Genomic DNA, 22,476 nt, shown 5'->3' with positions numbered 1-22,476 from the left:
ATATTTAACCTTAATATAATGACTATACGAAATTGAATGTTGGGATGAAGTTTCCAAGCAAGTTTCCATTCTCAAGCAAGTTCTGAACAAAACCGTTTCTCTCTTTCTTTCTCTCTCTCTCTATCTCCCTCTCTTTCGGGATTCCACTGTTAAAACGTCCTTAGTATTAACTTACCATGAAGAAAGTTTCATTATTGTTATATTATGAAAACTGCTTTTGATCAAGTTTGCCCCGGCCGTGAGAAGTTATAAAGATTTTAGTACATATTTCCGCTGAAAGCAAAGTACCTCACATCATCTTATATCGGTCAAGGTGGAAGCTGAATTCCACAACCTGTGAACAAGTTTCTATCATGGTAAAGAGAGTAAACAAAAACAAGGCTAATTCTTGCCCGGGCTGAATGTTCGGCTACTAATTTATTCGGCTTTAACCGACTTTTTACGATTCATGATTACAGTATTAGTATCTGACAGATCCGCAACCCTTTACTGGGTAGCTGAAAGCTACAAGTAACGAAAAACTCTAGTAATTAGAGTTTTCTAGTTTATAATTAAACACGTTCTTGTTTTCTGTACTTCGGGTAGGAATAAGTTGCTTTGTTTGGTTTGTAGCCTTCTTACAGCCAGGTGCAAAAGGATGTGAGACTCATCCAGACATATATTTATGCATGTGAATGTATTGTCGGCCTTAGACCATCACCATAAGATTAATTGTTGTAAATGTAACACGATAAGAATTTTAATTAACTTAAGAGTGACGAACGTATAAAGGAAAACAAACACAAGAGGAGATGAATGAATGGTTCAGTACTGTGTACTTTTTTCACTCTCAGCTCTCGTCAGTTACAGATCTTACGACGCTATCCATTCGACGAAAAATTCCGGTCTGAATTTCTGAACATTCCAGTTGTGAATGGAAGAGCGTGTTCTAGTTGATCTGACTGCACCGAAATATGGATCCCAATATTTCCTTAGAGAGGACCGTGAACTCTCCGTTCCATTCCAAATTTCTGTTCCACTCTATTTTGCTCCTAAAATGTCCGGACGTTTGGGATGAATGGTTTGCATTTCGAGTATTTCAATAGATTTCGGATTTTCTGGAATTATTCCCTCGAAATTTCCATACCCTTGCTCCCGTTCTGTAATTTCTGAAAACGTCCTTGATTTATAATCGAAGCATCATCAATAAGACTTGCATTAATTGCTTCACTGAAATTAGAAGTCTCTTGATAATCTTTTAACAATCTTAATTTTCGAAATGTCTTTTTCCTAGGTAGACATGTTAGGGAGGTGTAATTCGTTTTTGTTGTTCTAGTTTTCTTTAGAATGAAGACAAACAAAAAGCATTAACCTTGTTATTGGCGCAGATTGTTGGAAAAGGCAAAGCTGGATAAGCACGCTGGAAGCTAACTCAGTTATTAGCCTGAGGTTTTAAAAACACCTTCGAGTTAGTAAATATACTTACGAACGAGTTCCATGTAATGAAAATAAAAGCTTGAGATGCATGTGAATGACAATAGTATTGCAGTCAAGAGACAAATCACAAAATCCGAACTCCTTCCTTCTCTCTTCCCTTATTAACCAACGAACACAATGTACATTCACTCAGGCTATCGAGTGTCACTCACTAGTAATGTTCCTTTTCGGAACTAATCCAATCCAAAATCAGTAAATGTCATAGGCCATTTCCGAGTTCGCTTGTGCCTCTGTTTCAAAACGAGTCTTCGTCCAAACTATTGCTATGGATTCATGCTGCTAAAACCATTGTTGATAGTGCGGAATGGTTTCGAAGTCCGGAAAACATTAAAGGAGCAAACAGAAATGTCAAGATTTATGTTGGAAGGTCCACGACCGTTATGAAGAAAAATGGCTTTCGTGTTGCACATTACGTCCGCATACCAAGTGCAAACAAGGAAACATTGTCCCCTGGATTGTTAACTTCCCTGTTTGTGCACTGATTCTATAATGATTTGGTTTCATTTTGGATCTAGGAAGTCAAGAAGTGTTTAGGGAGACTATCACCGTGCTTGGCCATTATCCAAAGGGCGGCCATTCCGCGAATTGTGCGGAAACGTAGTCAATATGAAGAACGAACACAGCGAAAACAGATGAAATAACTCTGACTACAAACAAGACTGAGAAAATGATCATAATCTCTTGCTGCAAATTGCAAGTTGAACAATCTCAATTATCACGCTATTTAAAATCGTACAACCGAAAAATGAAAGCTAACCTACAAAATGGATCTATATCAGGTGTGGGAGGGGGGTGGGGAGGGGAGAGGGGGACAGAGGAGAGATAGGAAGGGTAAGGTACTATGAGTAGCCAGGCCGTTCAGTCTGGAATAAAACGTGATTCACCTACACAAATGACTGAGATTTTAAAATTTCCCCATTTACCCTGCAATCCGGCAAAGTTCCTTTCTCTTTGGTAAAATACCTCCGCCGCAGCGGATTCTTGCAATTTTGTTTTCGAGTGGAAAATAATTCCATTTCTAATCCCCCTCCATTGATCCATGTCTCGGGTCACAAGATCATTATTCAATGAAAGTATCTTGTCAATAAGCCGTCTACTCGCGGGATACGAATCATGGGTACAATTACATTTCGATGGAATTCAGGTGACCCCTGACCATGCTAAATTCAGATTTCACGCAGATCACAACACACTCTGGCTAAACATGAAGATTGTTGTGATACTTTCGCCGCTTCTGTTTCTCGCCTGTGATGAAATCCTAACTTCGGAGGCTGCAGTACTTCCGAATTTTTATCCGTTTGGACAGAGTGAAGGCGATCAGGTTCTTCCACAAAATGACGACCAGAGCTCTGGGACAGTGCCGATTTCGATTCAATTTCCTTTTTTCGACCAGAATCACAATTCCCTCTTTGTAAGTAGACAATCTTTATTTTACTATACGTGTACCGTAAGTTGGCATCGAAAAAGTAAGGGCAGCCAGAACTTATTATAAACAACGTCTGTACCCGTTGGCGTGGAAAATGTCCGCGATTCGAACTGAGCAATGTAGCTCAATACCCTCAGACACGAGCTTTCACCCCAGCTAGATCAGCCCGGAAACTTGTGCGAATCAAGAACGGGGCATCTTGTAACTTTCATTTGAAAGCAGTAATTCTGTGGAAGGACAACTCAACAACATTTTTGTTTCGCTCGCTGTACAATTTACCGTTATCAAAGTATCAGTCGACGCTTTAGTCACAACAAATTAATTCCATTCGTCGGATATTACTTCGAAACCTAGAAACATATACAAAGGCATGACCAAACGTAACAAGAAACTAAACGAAAGAAACATAAGCAGTTCGACGCCTGTTGGCTAACACTTACCCGGTGGCTCAAGAGAGTTACAGCAAAACGAAACTACAGCTAAAATCTCTGGTAACTGTTACAAGGACGCTGATTGCGAAAGACTGATAGAATATGAAAATACGTTAACAGCGATGATTCATGCATATTTAAGAGGCCCTACGAGGCCCTTCAACACTGTGTAGTTTTCTCATTATTTTGCGTTGCGATAGTAATTTCTGAACAGTTTTTCGCGGAGGCTTATTTTCGGCCTGATTTTGTTGCTATCAGACGGGAAAAGTTTGCGGCTCAATATTTTTGGTTTAAAGCGAAACTGAAACAAAAGATATTCATTTTTAAATAGTATTCGGTAACCTCTGCTTGGGAGATAAAAATCAGCCGATTTTATTTTTTAGCCGGAAATCATAGGTCGTTTCTTAGGCGCAGGGCCTCTTAAGCACGCGCGAGCTCAAAATAACGCACGTTCTTTCCCGAACGAAACAATTTTGATGCGGTGAACTAAACAAACAAATTACATGACGTTCACATAGATCAAAAAAACATTATTGAAACGAGTGTGTTAAGATACATATATCAAGTCAGAAGGATTTATATCTAGAACTTCTTAACACATTCCTTTTTTGTAATGCATGACGTGGGAGCTTCAAGTTAAAATATGTGCGAACAGAACATTGTTCCTGGGTTTTTAATGTATTTCAATTAAAATCCTCTGCTATGACTTCCGCCGGTGGAAGAACGGGGTTAAATTTCATGAGACTTGAATACTTGTGGCAGAAAGATGCATTAGATTCTTTTGGGTACCGTACTGTTGATTTCAAATCATGATTATGAAGTACAATGACCATGTTCAACGTTGTTGCCGTTGGACGGGGTTGTCGATGATAAAAAAAGAAGAAAAAAGTGCCCTCTTCCTTATCACCAAAATAACTTCTCGAAACTTAACGCTGCAAAGCTGCCAAAAGGGTTGCAGCTGCCATGTGTCCATCACGCCAGTACATCATGAGAGTCTCTCTCGCTGGCTGAAATGACCATTGCAATTTCAAAACCTTCAACTCGGATAACTGACTCAACAAGTTAAATATTATGCCTTTTGACATGAGCCCAGATAATGGGATATAAGACCAGTCAACGGGGCTTGCAAGGCTTCCGAGATCTAGTTTTGTCAAGTAAAATCGATTCTTTGGTAAGAGAAGACGGTATGAGGAGACCGATTATCAAGCTCTCGGTTTCAGGCTGCGACTGAGATCTCGGCAGACGAGCGGAAAATGATTTCCATATGAACGCTCCAGCCAGCTTGCTGGGACCAATCCAATAGTCTTGTTTTGGCGTGAAAATGAAATTTTACTAGGAAGCTTTTTTGTCTTCCTTCTTAAATTTTGTGTCCAAACTTGGCTTGTGCCTTTTTCACATCTCGGTAACCGAATTTCCCATATCGTGAACAGAAAACAACATTTGTCCCACTTACTGGGCCGGTTCAGTTTATACCAGGGTCATATGAAGAGACCATGATTATCGGCAAAACTCTCAGTTTGTGTGGAACAGACTGTCAAACCTGAGTTGCCATGGAAACGGAACAAAGGTGACACGCTTCAATGTTCTCGCTGTCGTTATCTTATATGTCACGCAAAACGCGAGGTGCATTCAATCACGCGCCCTTCCAATTCAGAAGCCCTCGGGACAAGAGTTGCGTTACGTAACTTCCCAAATAATGTTGAGATGGATTAGACGCCGGGTTAATACTAGTTATGCAACGCTTTCGAGTGGCATACCAAGGAATATCCCACGAGTTACTTGCACTTTATCGGTCTTTATTATATAGATAGGACCCTGCGCGCGCTCTGATTGGTCAAAACCCACGTTTTATCAGAGTATAAACATAGAAAAAGCGAGTTTCATTGTTTTTCGCCACATTACCTCTATATCATAAAGCAAATGACGAAGCCTAAGCCGTGTATTACACTGTGATAAAACACTCTGGACAATTGAGAACACTCGAGAAATGTATATTTCCCTCGTGTTCTCAAATGCCTGTCATGTTTTATTACAGTGTAATACACGGCTTAGGCTTCTTTATTTGTTAAATGAAACGAGCCCTCAGGCAAGTGTGTATACCAAGAAAGGCATAATTCGTCTAATCTTAGTACTACGGAACTTTAACTTTACGCGGTGTATTTCAGCGCCCCCTCCTCCCACCACCGTCCGATTAGGACGAATGCCTCCTGCTTAATGTTAATGTTGTTACAACTTGATGATGTGCTATATCATATTTCTTCCTGGTGTTTATTGAAATTGCAGGTCAACACCAATGGTGTTATTTCTTTCCTGGTGCAAGTCTCACAATACACACCAGATGCTTTTCCTCTAGGCGATAATCGTCGGCTAGTGGCGCCATTTTGGGCCGACGTTGACACACGAAAAGGAGGAGATGTGTTCTACAGAGAGACCACAGATCTTAACCTCCTGCAGCAAGCAACTAACGATGTGACTGCTACATTTGTGGACCAAAGAAAGTTCAAAGCCACCTGGTTATTAATAGCCACGTGGCACGATGTGGCTTTCTATGGCGCTAGTGGGAATTATACAAGTAAGGTAAGCCGACTAAGCTATATACGTTATGTATCTCCATTTATTCAAGTAGTCTGTCTCAGCAATATTAATAGATACATGTGTTATTGAGAAGCCAAGATGGCTGGATGTTGGCCCAGTAAGTTCATTTTTTGCAAGATACTCCCTGTTAAATAAAACATGACTAGTTTCCTTAAGGGTCGAAAACAATCATGATTTGTTATACCATTTTACTCGAGTCGTTAAAACAGTTCTCCTTCTTTAAATTTCAGAGGAACACTTTCCAGGCGGTCCTAATTTCGAATGGAAGGCATTCTTTTGTAACTTTTAATTACAACAAAATCACTTGGACAACTGGTACGGCCAGCTCAGGAAATGAAACTGGACTCGGAGGTACCCCGGCACAGGTACAGTCAAATTGCTCTGTAGCTCGCGGGGGATGGTAAGGTTCCCTATCATTATGATTGCCAAGTTTTGTCCTTCGGCCGGTTGAATCGAGACACGTTCAGCCCGTGGCTCACTTGATCGTTTGGTTTGGTTGGTTAGTTGGTCAGTTGGTTGATGTTGTCAGTTTAGAACCATAGCGTCGTGAGGCGCTTTGGTGCTAGTGCAGACTTACACAACCTTTGAAAGTTTGAGAAAGGGGTGATCTTCGTAGCAGGAACGCGTAATCAGGAACACTGCCAGCCAACCCAACGATCAAACGACGATCGACAACCCAACTGCCTGATCAACCAACCAAGCGGCCGAACGACCGGACCCAATTCGACCGGCCATTGAACAAATTAGACCGACCACCCAATTCCAACCGATCATCGACTCACTGACAGACCGATCAACCAAACAAATGATCGACTCACCGACCAAGCGACCTATAGCCTGATCGATGGACTGACCGTTCTACCAACCAACCGTCAATTAGTCAATCATGTATTAATTGATGAGTGGCCCTTTTTTGACAGGCGGGCTTTAACGCTGGTGACGGTAGACGATTTTTTAGTATCCCTGGGTCTCGTACTCATCAAGTTATTAACCTACCTACACAGTCTAATGTGGGAAATCCCGGTCGGTGGATGTTCCGTATCGACAGTGCGAAAATCGAGGCTGGTGGCTGCAACACGAAAGGTAAGAGCTATTCTTTCAGTATGCTCTGAATTCATCCAAACGGCACCTAATTTAACCAAAATTATAACAACACAATAACAGAACGGCTTTCAATCATCGACAAAAGAACGCAGAATGATTCAATTGAATTATGGGTGAACAAACGCAACAGTTTTGTTCGCTCAGACGATACTAAAGTTTAGCTATCAGGGGTATGGACCTCCACTTCTACATGTCAATGAAAGAAGATTATGGAAGCCGAATCGTATTTAGCCGAGAACACTCATTTCATGCTTCGTCTTGCCTGGCTAGGCTTAGGTCAGCGAGAATGACTCGTTTTAAAATAATTGAAACAACTGGCCGAGACTACTTAATCATTTTTCTAGGTTCGCTCGTGGTTTCACCTCGTACGGGAATTATGCTTGGTGGTGATAACCTTTTTATAGCTGGACCCTGCTACCAACCATCGGATGTAATCGTCTGTGAATTTGCTGGCGGGAAAAGAAGCAACGGAAGTTATATTAGCAATATCCGGGCATCCTGTACCGTGCCCATGCTTTACGTTACAGGCAGGTTGGCACTTAAAATGTCAGTCAATGGGGGAACGAGTTTTGATTTTCAAGCAGTTATTACAATTGGTAAGATTATAGTAAATTAAGGCTAGAGTAATCTACGATCATAATGTGTCACCCACCTTACGCTCTTGGGTCATGCATATTCCCTAAATAGATACAAACGACTAAATATAAACGCAAGGATATGCTCCTTTGCTGAGCAAGAGTCTTAAGTCTGTAAGTCAATGGTGTGCAGCTTGTACATGGCTGATGACTTCATGTTGGGGTGCTGGACTTCGCAGGATGTTGGTTTGGTGCGTTCCTTGGCACTAATGAATTGTCCGTCTTACCTGACTGGGGTAGCCTGTATAAGCTCACATCCCATCCAGGGACAAAGGTGCGGGGTTGTAGAGAGAGAATCTGTATGTTCTTACTATAGAAAGAGAAGGCTGAAAACTCTAAGAGTAACCTTCTTACACTACACCAAGTCGTTATTTCTTGCAGTAAACATCAAAAGGTTCACGCCTCGTGTTGTCAGGCTGTTCGAAAACATGTGGCAAGAACAGAATCGATTGCAGATCACATGGGATCCAGGTCAGCTTGGAAGTGAAAATCAGAAAGTGTCTGTCCAATTAGCACGTTTTTCCATGAGAACTAGCGACGTGGTTTTTGACAGTATGTTTACTTTGGTGGCAGAGCAGGCTAACACAGGAGAGGGCCAGTTTATTGTACCAAAAGGAAAAGGTCAAGGGTGAGATATTTAAGTTGTTGCCCCTGTTAAACGAAGCCATGCTAAATTACGTAGCTTGCTCCTCAAGCTGGAAATGGGGCTTCAATTAGTCAGTACTGGTGTCTATTTGTTGCGAGGTTAGCTTATCCTGGACGGGAGGGGGAGGGGGAGGGAAGGGGCACTCCCTTTTATGAGCTATATAGGTAAAAATTTAAGGTTAGTCTGCCGGTTTTCATGTGACGTTGACATATTCTAAAAATAAAAATTTCCTCTCCTTATGAGATTTGCAGATGTCTGTTAGTGAAACTAATATATTTGGCCATAAACATCAGAAATATGACGCCCTTCTCAAACGCAAACAGTAGGCATTCTTGGTTGGTTGAGGTACGCGTTAGAGACGCGCATAGATGTTGGCGGTCTGAAATTAAATATGGTATCGATTTTGGGCAGGTATAAAAAAGGATATGAAAAATCAAAGATTTTGGCCTGAAACAGGGTAGAGGTGTCAAGAAAGGTACCGTACACCACTGCCAAATATTTTGGGCAGTTCCATCCCCCTACCTTTCCGCATGGGAGACTTGAGAGAAAAAAAAAAACAATGTTGACGACGCACAAAACGACATTAAATGCAAAATGCAATATTTCTTGGCTCTCTCAAACCGGTGCGACGGAGGCAAGGGTAGATGAACGGAGAACATAACTACTTGAAGATTTAAATCGACACAGTTTTTTAAAATTTATTTGCATCGTAATTTTTGTTTCTTTTAGCATGGTTTAGATCAATATTTTTCAGGGCTGCTGTTGGGGACGGCCGTTTCATTACACTAGTGATGGTGAAAAAAACTGGACACAGTAGCGGTAATTCCCCGGCCGAGTGGATCTGGAGCGATTTGTTCTCCTGGATCAGTTATGAGTTTGGCAAAGAACGATGCAAGCACTGGTACAGAAATCAGCCTCACCCAAAGATATATTTAGGTAAAACACATAATTTCAAATCCCTATAACCGTGATTATAAACCCGCTTGTATGACCATAAAGAAGTGATGTTTCTTAAGAGACTACTGTGCATGCTTACAAAGTTCGCATTCAACCACGTGTAAACCAAAAATAAACTGATTTCTGCCTTTGTAAATACAGTTTTTGATTTGAAGCATGTTAACTTATTGCTCAGGGTACAGGCGCTTGTATTTAGCGTATTTATTTTACTACTTACAGTAATAGAATTACAATAACCTACACGTACACTAATTACAGTTGCCCCACTAAACAATGCAAATAAACGGTGTTTACACTTATAGTAATATGGTACTTATTTAATTACTTGCACTTTAGCCGAAAACAGTACTTATAATTAGCTTAACCGTATTTTGAATATATGCTTTCTCTAGCCGTATTATATTAGGGTCATTTATACGAGAAAAATAATCCGCGGCTTATACAAGCCGCGGATTAATTAAGACGCGAACTTGCCGTATAAAAGGTACATTTTAGCCAGTTCACGTCTTACCTAAGCCGCGGATAACATAAGCCGCGGCTTGTGTAAGAGGAGGGTTTTGAGCTCGGCTTAAACAAGCCGCGGCTTATATAAGACGCGAAGCCACTCGTATAAATGGTATCGCGGCTTGTTTGCGGCTTACTTAAGACGCGAACTCACAATGCGCAAGAACAGGGAGCCCTCACATCCGTTTAGAATATGAATAAAAGATTAACCTACCTTTGTCGCGCGTGTTTTGTGTTCTGTGGCGGCCATTTTTAATTTTTAACACGCGCGCTGTCTACTAGTGCGAGGTCTGGAACCGAAATTAAGAAAATCGCTCGGAGCCTGCTCGGAGGTCTAAGAAAATGACACTTGTCACTTTATTATCCTCGGGGAGTGATCGGCTACCTCCGAGAATTCGGTAATTTTCCCGCTCGTCCCAGACTTCCGTAATTTCGGTTCCAGACTTCGCACTAGCAGACCGCGTAATAAAAATTCAAAATGGCTGCCACACAACACAAAACACGCGCGATAAAGGTAGGTTAATCTTTTATTCATATTCTAAACGGATCTGAGGGCTCCCTGTGCGCAAGCGCAAGTTTTTCCCGCGTTCGCTCGAGCGCAATTCCGCGATTGCTATGACAACCAACACAAAAGCGAGGCATCAGTCACGAATAAGCCGTGAACCATTTATACGAGCACTTCGCGTCTTATATAAGCCGCGCTCGTATAAATGGTTCAGTTCGCGTCTTACGTAAGCCATGGCTTGTTTTTCTCGTATAAATGGCCCTATTGTTTCACTTATTCCTTAATATTCTTAATATGGGCAACACAAAACCGAACATCCACGTACAAAGCACCGAAAGAGAAAGAAGGATGCTCTAGTTTTTTACCGCACAAAATAACACCTTCTGTGTAGATTTCAAGATTTAAACGTGGGTGGGGGTAAGGGTCAGGGCTTTGACAGCGTTTAAAAAAGTGAATTGTGTCCGGGAATACTTTCTATGTTCGTTTGCCCTTAACATAAATGGAGACACTTAAAACGCAGAACTAGTGTGGAGGGGCCCCCGGGAACACAGAAATATCTTAGGAAAATGTTTGATATTTAGCAAAACGTAACGTTTCCGTCTTAAGTGAATTCATCTGTTCTTCTTTTTCTATCGTGTCAGATGACCCTTCCCTGCTTCCATGCCCACAAACCCTTGTGCAAGCAATGGCGGATCGTGGGCGATTCACGATGGATGAATATTGCAATCCTGATGCTGAGGAACACTGTGTGCGTTATCATTATAAAGCCACGCACTGCTTTAGGACGAACACACCCAGGTAAACAACAATAACAAAGGCTGAACAAAAACAAATTGTCGGGTAGAGCTATTTCAGGGAATGTCCGCGCAAATGGGTCAACACTAGGACCACATTGGAAGCTTGAAAGTGGTACATGAATACCCCTATTAATGCTGGGGATTTTTTAACCCCATCAAGACGGGGCACTCTGATTTGAGTTTCCAAACCCACTTTGAGCCCTCGTAACTTTAGAAGTGCTTGAAACTTCAACCCGGTGACGTATGCTGAAAGTGGCAACTAATGTGGTCCCTGTCACTGTTTAAGGAAGCCGATGTTCCCATAGCAACAGTATTTTGGCAGGCATGTTCTCTTTCTTAGAATAAATTTTAGTTTCTAACGGAAAATTAGCCTCCTTTATAGGTTTTGACTATTTTAGGACGAATTGTGGTGGTTTTCTGACCTTTTGTAAAAATCATGAACCAAGATGAAGGATGAAGATGGTGGCTGTTTGGAAAAACAAAAACTACATCATTTCTAAGTCAAATGCTATCATTATTTCATGTAATGCACCTCAAGGGATACATGTTTGGACCTGCTATACATGTATATCCTGCACGTTTCATTGTCATTTCTGAACGCTACAAAGGGTGAGTCTTAAAAGCCTCCACCCACCGTCTCAGAAAACAACAACTACGAAAAAAACAAAAAAACAAAAAAAACGGTCTCCACTGGCACCACTTGACAAAACATTCGTTTGCCTGGAACCAATTTGCTCTTCTTCTCAACACAAATTGACCTTGAACTTGACTTTGACTTTGACTTTGACTTTGAAGCTCAGTAACTTATTAAAGAGGTTGATTGTGCAAAAATCCTTCCTTATACAGGAAGTTAGTACTCTTAACTGGCTTAACTGAACTTCAGGTTTTATACAGGCGGATTGTAATGTATTCTAGAACAGAATAAAAAGATCTTTCCCACTAGCAGAATATATTTTGAATTCATAGTAATCAAGGTGCAGGACAGCAATGTTGCTACACTGGTCAGGGAAACTTGATGGTTGGCTCGCCAAACAGAGGATCACTGGATCGTTTTCATATTGAGGCGGGAGTACCAGTCCTCTCTCATTTCTTTCATGACCTTGTGCCATATTTGGATTGTTGTCTGTTTTCTGACAACTGTGGAAAGTACTTTGAAAAAAGACCTTCAGATGATGGCTCCAATTACGAACCTCCAAGACCAGGTATACTATCATAAACATGACTTGTCCCATCAAGAAAAACCGGGTGAAATTTAAGGGAATATTGTTGTGAAGCTTAATATATATATTTTTATTTTCATCGTTTGGTCGTTCTGTCGTTAGGCCGGTCGGTCGGTCGGTTGGTCGATCAGGCAATCAATCAATCAATCAATCAATCAATCAATCAATCAGTCAGTCAGTCAGTCAAGCAAGCAAGCAAGCAAGCAAGCAATCAAGCAAGCAAACAAGTAATCAGTCAGTCAGTCAATCAGTCAGTCAGTCAGTCAGTCAGTCAGTCAGTCAGTCGGACAGTCAGTCAAGAAATCAAGCAATCTATCAGTTGATCGAAGTATCGCTCACTCAAAAAATCAGTGACACAAGCTACTCAAGCTACTACATTCTCCTGCGTTTCTCCAATAGGAGTAGAACCCATGAACTTGGACGCTCTATATAACGCTGATTTTTTTTTGTTATATCATTTTTGTTAAATAGCCACTGGATTCGGAGATCCTCACATGATTACACTTGATGGAGTGGAATACACCTTTAATGGATACGGCGAGTACCAAATCCTCCAGGTAGCGGGCTCTGATTTCCAACTACAAGGACGAATGCAACCTCTGATCAATGAAGATGGCAGCAACAGCCGTGCTACAATTTATAAAGCGTTCGCAATGAAGGAAAACGGCTCAGATGTCGTGCAGGTAACATACCGTACTGTACCAAAATTAACCAGTCAGGAACAAAAATTTATTTTAGCTGAGACGGGTGCTGTTGCAATGTGCGTCTTCTCGGACTGGAATAGCTGATAAGCCTAATTGTAGCAAAATTTACAATATTTACAATATTTAGAGAGGAAGCCGCCAGCCTAGCTGGTTTTTATGCGTGTCCTCTAATCTGGTCGAATAATTTGATGTTCTTTTTTTGTGGAGGCTGAAGAAAACCGGAGATCCCGGAGAAAAACCTTTGGAGCAAGGCGAGAACCAGCAACAAACTCAACCCACATATGGCACCGGGCCGGAATCGAACCCGGGCGACGATAGTGGCGGAGGGGGGATGGGCGAGCGCTCTCACCTCTGCGTCATCCCTGCTTCCCCTCCAGGATTAAGATTAAGCTATGAAAATATCCAGTTTTATGTAGCGAAGCCCGCAGATGCGAGAGTCGCATATTGCATCAAGATGCGGCTCGTTTATTGGTGCATGCACATCACTAACGCTAGCTATTAGGAGCAATAAGATTTACCAAGAGAAAATGATGGCCTTACTATTCTCGGAAAGCAAAGCACTTGCCCATTTACCTCTATTTTCCCCCTCTTGTCCATTTTTACCACTTATTGCTGAATTGATCACTCTTTCTGTCTGTGCCTACGTTGACTTGTGCTTTACTTCGTTAAAGAATGTTCTTGATTGTTCTTTCTTAAACTCAATAATAATTCATCAGGTTTAAACAAAGGAAATCAAGACATGCCACTGATGGTTGTTGAATATCTGATCTTAATTAGTATATATATTTTTTACGATTTTATTTCGCCGTTTCCTCTTTTCTAGTTTTAGTTTTGATTGAGAAGATAATATTATATCAAACACTCATCAAGAGAGTGTTTGACCACATTTCCAAACACCTCGAAGTTCTTCAAATATATTCCTCTGTACTTGGTATTTTCAACTCTCTTCTCGAAGTTAGGAAATATGATCAAACACGGTCTTTCGTGTTTGGTATGTTACTTATCAAGTTTAAATAGTATTATAATCTGCTAACTTAATAAAAGCTACGGAAAAATAAATGTCAGAGGACTTTTTTCCTTTCAGCTCCACATCAGTGGTCGTAACGAAATAGAAGTGTTGGTGAATGGAAATCTGATGGAATTTGATGAACAGTTGATGATGGATTTTAACGGCGTCATTATTTTAAAATACAACAACACACCTAAATACTCTGCCATATTTGATTCTGGAATATCAGTCACGGTTGAGGAAGTTGAAGGAATTTTACAAATGATTCTACTGGTACCTCCAATGTTTAAAGGTGCGTATCCCATTTTATTGCTATATTTCTTTCACTTGAATATTTCTTTATGAGAGACAGTGTTTCATCGGGATATCCAAACACTGAGAAGAGAGTTGAAAATACGACACGCAGCAGAGTATTTTTGACGAAATTCGAGGTGGTTGGATAGCCGATGAAACACTGTTTCGAGAGTTTGATATATCTTCTCAATTGAAACAAAAACTAAGGAGTAAACGGGGAAGTAAAATCGTCAAAATCTATGCTTAAGACCGGGTATCCAAACCTCCTTCACTGTTGTGAGTTTCTTTGTTTTAACTTGATGAATTATTGATGAGTTTGAGAAATAGATGCCACGCCGTGTAAGAATTAGTCGAATTATAGATGGATACAGAACCTCACCAACTATATGTCTGGAATTCTGTGCATTTGTTCTTTAATTTAAATACTGTGAATTGTGATGTACTGAGAAACTTCTTGCCACCATCGGTCCAACACTCTCACAGCTACACATGTTTAGCCGGCTAGAGTAAATGCATGCAGCCATGCCCCCAGAATCTTCCTCTTTCGTTAATTTTCTAGCCCTATAATTTTTCAGGAAACACAAGTGGCCTTCTAGGATTCTGGGATGGAGATCAAGACAAAGAATTCCTGCTCCCTAACGGAGAATTCCTGGAAACCAATTCAAGCCATAGCAGAATTCACTACGACTTTGGACAGCTATGTAAGCTTAGCAAGACGATTCATGTACTAATAGTGTTCTCGCTACTTGTATGTGAAAGATACGAGAGCGAAAAAAATGACCTTAAAGCGTTCATGAGGTGGTATATTTCTCGCCACAGACGGAAACAATCAGAATGTGGGGAATGAAAACAGAAATAGTGCCAGTTGTAATAGTAATAATAATAATAATAATAATAATAATAATAATAATAAAAGTAATAGTAATAGTAATAGTCATAGTCATAGTCATAGTCATAGTGATAGTGATAGTGATAATGATAATAATAATAATAATAATAATAATAATAATAATAACAATAATAAATAATTGTAATAGGACTGAGTGGAGTCCAATTCGGTCTGTAATCATACGAGTGATTAACAAAATCGGACGACCGCGAAGCGGGAGTCCGATTTGTTAATCACGAGTATGATCACAGACCGAATTGGACGACACAATGTCCTGTTACCAATTAATCATAACCATTACAATTTCCCACAATTTGAAAAATAGCTTTTGATAGTCATTTTTAAATATCATAATTAAGAATATGGGAATAGCTTGCAAAATGGCTGTCAAGTTTCTTTCAAAACAGTCACTAGAAACTAAACCTCCACAATTTTTCAGTCAGTCTCTTTAATTGGTTACTATAGTGATTGTAATCAATGTCGTGATTGGTGGATTTAAAGGAGAGGACTTAAAATGATTGGCTCACATAACTGTCCGATTACAGGTGTCCGATTACAGCCAACTGTCCGATTACACTGTCCGATTACAACTTTGCAGATTAATTAGAGCAAAATACACCAGTTTATGAACCAATCAAATTTGAGGAAATTATAATTGTTATGATTAGAATAATAATAATAATAATAATTATTATTATTATAAAATTTCATGAAATGTTCAAATGATTAAAAACGGAATAAAAGGCTAAAAAGCTAAAATTACAATTAAAAGTAAACTTACAATGATTTTAAAAAGCTTAAATTACAATTAAAAGTAAACTTACAATAATAAAAACAACTACGATAAAAATGCATGACGGAAAAGGTGAGTTTTTAGCTTGGCTTTAAAGGTTTATAGGTACTCTAGGGCTCATCAAGAATTAGACATTGAAAAACTACACGGGAAAATTCCCGGGGCAATAAGCATCAGTGAGCTACAGAAAATAACCTTATTATGAACGGCCAACAAATTAAGGAGGGTTCTGTCTTGAAAGCAAAATTTAGCAGCCCTGGTGTGCCCCAGCACCAAAGTTGAACCTGGCCCTCCAGCAGTAGATACAGCAGCCTAAACAGCAAGAATTTACCTTTAAATGCCCAAACACTGTTCGATTTCCGAATGTCTGAAGAAATACTGTTTCACAATCTAGGGGCACACGTGGGAAACGCCCTGTCTTCGTAACATTTAGTTTTAGATATTTGTTGTAACAGGAGTTTTAAAGAGTTTGGCATGCTTCCGGTACTAAAGTAAATCAATCAAGTAGCTTTGTAAACCAGCAGAAGTAATTTTAACGATCATCGACGTTACGAAATTCACAATTAGCCCGCCCAACAGATCTATGTCTGCTGTCCTGATCTCCCGCGATATCAAGTCACTAATCTGATATGGCAGGGTTTAGGGCCGAATTTGTGTCCTGTAATACCTAATGGTACCTGCTAGCGGCACGCTTTGGAGGCCTATTAGGCTCATTTAGTATTTTCAAATGTATATTTTGCAAGCATACTGAAAAAGCACAACTGGGTTCAAACAATTGGATTAAGTTAGTTTAAATGATTACGGTTAGTCATCCAAGGGGTATTTACAAACGTGTACGTGACTAGTGTACGTGAATACCCGATGTACTCTTCAGTGATGCTTGCTGAGTTTTCCGAGCAATAGTCAGCGTAATTGCCGATACCTTATCATTCCCAGGTGTCACTCAGTGAATGCTAATTTTTTTTTGTTTCTCCAAAACTTTCTAAATGACATTTTTATTCTTCTCATAGGGGCTACATCTGTTAATGATTCGTTATTCATTTACGAAGAAGGCGAGGATCACTCGACTTATTTTGATGCTGGGTACGTGCCGATATTTTTGGACAAGGATGACTTGGTATTTGATAATGTAACGCTGGGCAAGCAGGCTCGTGACGCGTGTGCTGATAACAAGCAATGTCTTTTTGATATTTTCACCACCGGAAGAGTCAGCATTGGAATGGCCTCTAAGCAGGCTGTGGAATCTTTCATTGCAGTTGTTAATGAAACGGAAACAGCAGGTGAGTAGGCCCATCCTTAAGTGGGACCTAAGGCGAGTAAGTCCGAGTAGGTCTGTCCAAAACTGGTGATATCATCACAGATGAAAAGGCCCCTTGTTATTTAAGTGCGTTGACAACACACGTTAGAATGTCACTTTGCCATATTGACTGCATTTTTACCACTGTTAAACATCGAATTAGGGAAATCATAAAAACAAACACTGAATACTTTTTCCGCAATTACAATTTCTTGCAGGCTGTATACCAATTGGCAGCACACTGCAGAATGGCTTAATGCAAAGAAACGATTCTGAAGATGGAGGAATGGTCTACCAATTCTACTGTGATAAAGGGTTCCTTCTTAACGGTCCTGCTGTCATTCAGTGTAACCAAGGACAGTGGAATGGCTCTAAACCAAGCTGTAAGTCAAAAGGTTAGTATTTCTAAAGAGTAAAATGTTGAGTAGGTAGTCAGTTCCCTTCAAACTCGCTACAGGAGTAAGTTTACCTTTATCAACTTATATTTAGTTGATTATTACACGACTGAGAAAATTACTTCTTTGTGATTGGCTGAGAGCAGGCCAATTTATCGTTGTTATTAATTGCATTACGGTGCCAGTCAACGCGCGCGCGTTCGTAACTTCCTCAGTTATGAACGAGTAATCGTATAAATGCAAGGCTGAGTTTACACTTGGTGCCCCAGCACTGGTGCCTGGGCACCGGCACAAAATAGTCTTGCGTTCAGACATGTGTACTCCAAGTACCCAAGTACCATCTATTGGGCGAATTCTGGTGTAAGTACTTTGGGTAACAATTGTCTTCACCTTAGTGTCCAGCTAGAATCATACCAGGGGAACGTGCTCGGGCACCAAGTGTAAACATAGTCTAAGAGCAATTAGGGATTTAAGCAAAACCTCGTATTTGAAAAATTCTCAGGTCAAATTACACTTGTAGGCTCGTGCATTAGAAGTGTAAATCTTTTACTGCACTCCCCTTCATCACCTATAAAACTTCGCCAAGAGTTTCACTTACCAACCGTTGCAACACTACTGTTTCTTTTAGAAACTAACCGTAACCCTAAGATGTTTTTTTTTCTGTAAATCAAATATCAGCTCACCTTCACGTTTACAATCTACTTAGCTAGAATGCAAACATCTGTATGATCAGACTTATCTTGTTACTGTCAGTGATAGAAAAGTGCAATGATGATTACATTACTTGCCTCATTTTCTAGCACTGTAAAAATTGCCGACCGGACAGCTACTGAGTTCTCGCTCTTCCTGTGTATCCTTCATGGTGAACTGTCTTGCTGTCAACTTTGCCGACCTCAGCATTTCGTTTTGTTGGTATTAAATACAAGACCGTCCAGGACTTAATTCAATAGGGCTATAATGGTGATATTATAGACAGATACTAGGGCTAGAAGCGCAAGAACTTCTGTAGCCAACGGCCTCTTCAATTTCAATTAAACGCACTAATAAAGCTGTTTCTTGATTTACAGACGAAGAGATATCCAATAGCACACGTGTCCCATGGTATATTTTCGCTGCTGTTTCAGCTGCAGCCATGTTCGCAGTCGTCGCAGCAATCGCTCTGCTCATCTGTTTTCTTCAAGGCCGACGTAAAGATCGTCAACAGAGTCCTAAAGAACAGGCCGCTTCACAAGCTGGAAAGGAGACTAAACCAGACTTGGTCTTCCTTGCTTCATTTACCAACCCGGCGTACACATCATCAAGTGATCTTAGATCAGAAGGTTTACGTCACGAGATTTGGTCAATCAAAGAAATGCAATCAGGAGAATAGTCATGGATTCAAACTTTACCGATTTATTAGTGGTTGTCGGAAAAAAAGTGAATTTAAAATAATACACAGATCTACAACTTAGTTATTTTGTTACCTGGGATCGCTTAAACCTACAGGAAAAAACTGTTACACGGTTCTTATTTTCTGTATTTCAGGTAACATTAATTACTTGTTCTAATAATTCTAATAATGGATTACTCATGCTGCTTACTTCAACAATTACAGCTCGTGTCCACCCGCTCCCCTCCCCTCCTGGAACTTACATTCAGACAGGCAGCTATATTAGTATAGTACTAATCAACAATTTTGTATGGGGAAGAAACCAGAACGAAAGGCTTATGATTTTTGATAATTCGTTTTAGCTTATCAAGCGTTTAATCAAATCATTTCATCAAACGTTTTATGATATTCGCATTTACTCGCATTTTAAAAACTAGCAGCATTTTTCAGCTTAAACGTAGCTTTAAATTCAAGTTGTTTTTCAAGGTGCTATTGCTGACTGCACGAACTATAAATACATTGACGGTTTTTGAGATATAGTTTCAGTAGCAAAAGCTTAGGTAGTTTTAAAGTCGCTGATGGTGAGATCTCGCACAATAAACTGACCTCTAACAGTTGACTGTTAATGTATTCCAATTCTTATTTTTCTCGATACTTTAAGTTGAGTAGTGTCATTGAGAAGGTAATTTTTTTTCTTGAGCCCGTTTGTTATGATTGCAGTTTTGATCAATAGACGGCTTAATTAAACGTTACCACTTGTCTAGTATTACACAACCTTGGAGGCCACTGCTCTGATCTGTTCTTGACGGGACTAGCTATGCCTTGATGCGAGGCTGACCGTTGGCATTGCACGAATTTGCTCTCCCCAAGTCCACTTTGATACAATAGCACCTTCTGAGCAGTCCTTTAATATTGGCTCACAGATAAATTCAACCAGAAGAACATTTCTGAAGCATGCACCCAGAGCATGTCCGCGTGTATTTCCTTGTAAATGACCCGTGTTGTTTGGTAACCTGATAAAATTCACTTTCCAGGTAAGACTTAATTCAGTCTCATGATCTTCAGAGTAGGCCTTCAACTCGCTCTTAGCTTCACTAGCAAGCAAGCATGACCGCTGCAAGTACAACAATTGCAGTGATATGGGACAGTGCATAAACCCCGAAAACGTGACCAGATGATTTGGATCTAAACACTTTAATTGCTGGTTTTGCGTTGTACATGTGCTTGAATCGTTGTGAATGCTCAGGTTTTTGCCAAATTTCTTGGGCTCCCATTATGCTTCCTTAGCTAATGAAAACCGCAATTTAATCTCTTTCTTTTGTTATTATTTATTACATTTTTGTCTTTCACTAAAATATTGAGATAGTGGATGCCCCGTGATATGGTATGGGACGTTAAACAATACCCATGCCAAATAAAGTTACAAACACCTTTTTTGGCTTTGGTTTTTTTAAGAGAAAATCTTAGCCAAAATCTTTATGAGATCTTTCCAACTCTTTTAATTGTCACAGGAAATAAGTGAATATAAGACCATTACCGCAGAGTTCCATATTGACTACTTCACGTGCTTTCAACTCGATCAAAAAACTCAATCATTATCACTGAAATAGTAGATTGTTCAGGTTTCACTCTTTTCACTAAATACCATGATCATGAACAGCGCTATATGAGGGTCCCCAATAGGTTTGGCGGGATGCGGGATTTGGCTTTTTTTCGCCGTGATATTCGGGATTTGAGCTGAAAACAGGGGGGGCAGGAAGCGGGAATTACAATTACGAGTGGGAGCGGGATTTCGTGTTTATATAGGGTTGGGATGCGGGATTCGCAGGGGGAACAGAGCGGGATGCGGGATTTCAATTCTTACGTGACCTCATAAATTGACCAGCGCAAAAGCCGCAAGTTGGGCAGAAATGAACCTTTTGTGCGTACAGCTGTGTCAGGTTTCAAGTAATGAGTAGCAACGGCTCTGTACCCTGTCAGGTTAGGTCAAACGCATCCATTATCGCTTGACTAAGTTAGTATCATGAGACTGTATGAAGTCTTGAGTCCTATTGCGATCCTCTAACATCAATGACATCTACCCATTTCCCACATCTTCGACGCTTGCAAATGTAATCTTGACCTCCTCCCCCGCCCCCCGGTCCTTTCTAGTTTCTCTAGTCTTTCAACCTTTTCTAGAGCGCTTGTCTTAGCCAGGATGGCCACATTGGATGGCGGTGATAGTGATTTACCGAACGAAGTATGAGACATTATAAATTGCGTCGCCATACATGTGCGAGCGGGAATACCTTCATTCGGAAAGAAAAGTTCTGAAACCAGATTTCAAGGAAAGTGAAGATGCTGAAAGCTTTGAAAGAAACCGTCAGGTGTGTTTACGGGCCATCCTTGAATATGGTAATGAAAAGTCATTTTCTGTCACTGATACGTAGACAAAAGAAAACAAAACAGTAAACAGTTTACAGAAAGAAACGTTATAATCATTTGTGCTTACTTATCTGCTATCTATTGAATCTTTTTGTGATCTTTTATGCGATATCTATTTTTACAAAGTTTCTGTGTTAATAATCAAATTAATTATTAATTTAAAAAATTAATAATTAACGCAGAAACGTCTTTGAAAAGTAGGCGGGATCGGGATTTCCAGACAAAAAAGGGTGGGATGGCGGGATTAACAGTGAAAAATGGGCGGGAAAGTGGGATTTGAGAACCCTATTGTGGACACTCCTATATTGACTCCAGGGTCCTCCAGCCGGCAAAGTTTGTTCAGAACAAAAGTCGCAAAACAGTTGTATCTACCTAGATTGGCTGAACCATGCATCTTTGACCAATACAGTCAGTATCTCGTCTACAAGATGTCAATACTTGGATTTTACTATTAGTGCAACGTGATTCAAGTTGCTCGGAAGTATTTCAATATTCCCTCGCTTGCACATGGCAATGTCAGCCGCAATCAAAATTGTAATCCATTTCACATGTACTATATTGACATGAAAACGGCTGGCTCTGTGTCAATAAGAGAGACTAAAAATCCGATGGAATTGCTTATAAAAGGATTTTACAAAAAGTAGCAGAATTATCAGTTCCATAATCAATTTTCATCCTGGATCGAAAGACAAGAGAATGCAATGCGATAAAACAACGCCTTCGGATAAAACACGCTTTAAATAAATATTCAGAGTATTGCACTTACACTTTTATCCAGGGAGATCGATATCTGTTTGTTTTTCTTCTTTTTGCGGCCTTGCAATTGGACAGGAAATAAGTGACGATAATTGATTTAAACTAAACAAAGTGTGTTCAACATCAGCTAGGTGCGAATCTGATCTTCTTGCCCTGATTTTCTGCTAATTAATAATTTTCGTGACAAGCTGAACTTTTTTCAAGTATTCAGACTGACTGTCGTTGACTTTGATATAAAGTACTTCATGTT

General features: G+C 40.1%; 1 protein-coding gene across 1 annotated transcript; it reads left to right on the top strand.

The window, feature by feature from the left end:
* Positions 1-2,632: 2,632 nt before the first annotated feature.
* On the top strand, positions 2,633-20,434 carry LOC145479554 (sushi domain-containing protein 2-like). Its single transcript, XM_081457949.1, has 15 exons — positions 2,633-2,887; positions 5,617-5,910; positions 6,159-6,293; positions 6,849-7,011; positions 7,377-7,628; positions 8,049-8,295; positions 9,068-9,249; positions 10,921-11,077; positions 12,043-12,278; positions 12,768-12,979; positions 14,085-14,301; positions 14,879-15,004; positions 16,996-17,265; positions 17,501-17,677; positions 18,745-20,434. The coding sequence occupies exons 1-15, from the start codon at positions 2,681-2,683 to the stop codon at positions 19,044-19,046; spliced, it is 3,177 nt and encodes a 1,058-aa protein (XP_081314075.1). The 5' UTR covers positions 2,633-2,680; the 3' UTR covers positions 19,047-20,434.
* The last annotated feature ends 2,042 nt before the right edge of the window (positions 20,435-22,476 follow it).

Source organism: Orbicella franksi, chromosome 2, assembly GCF_964199315.1.
Source record: "Orbicella franksi chromosome 2, jaOrbFran1.1, whole genome shotgun sequence".
Taxonomy (NCBI): domain Eukaryota; kingdom Metazoa; phylum Cnidaria; class Anthozoa; order Scleractinia; family Merulinidae; genus Orbicella; species Orbicella franksi.
Note: the sequence above shows the minus strand (reverse complement) of the source record. Positions and strands in the feature narration are given on the sequence as shown.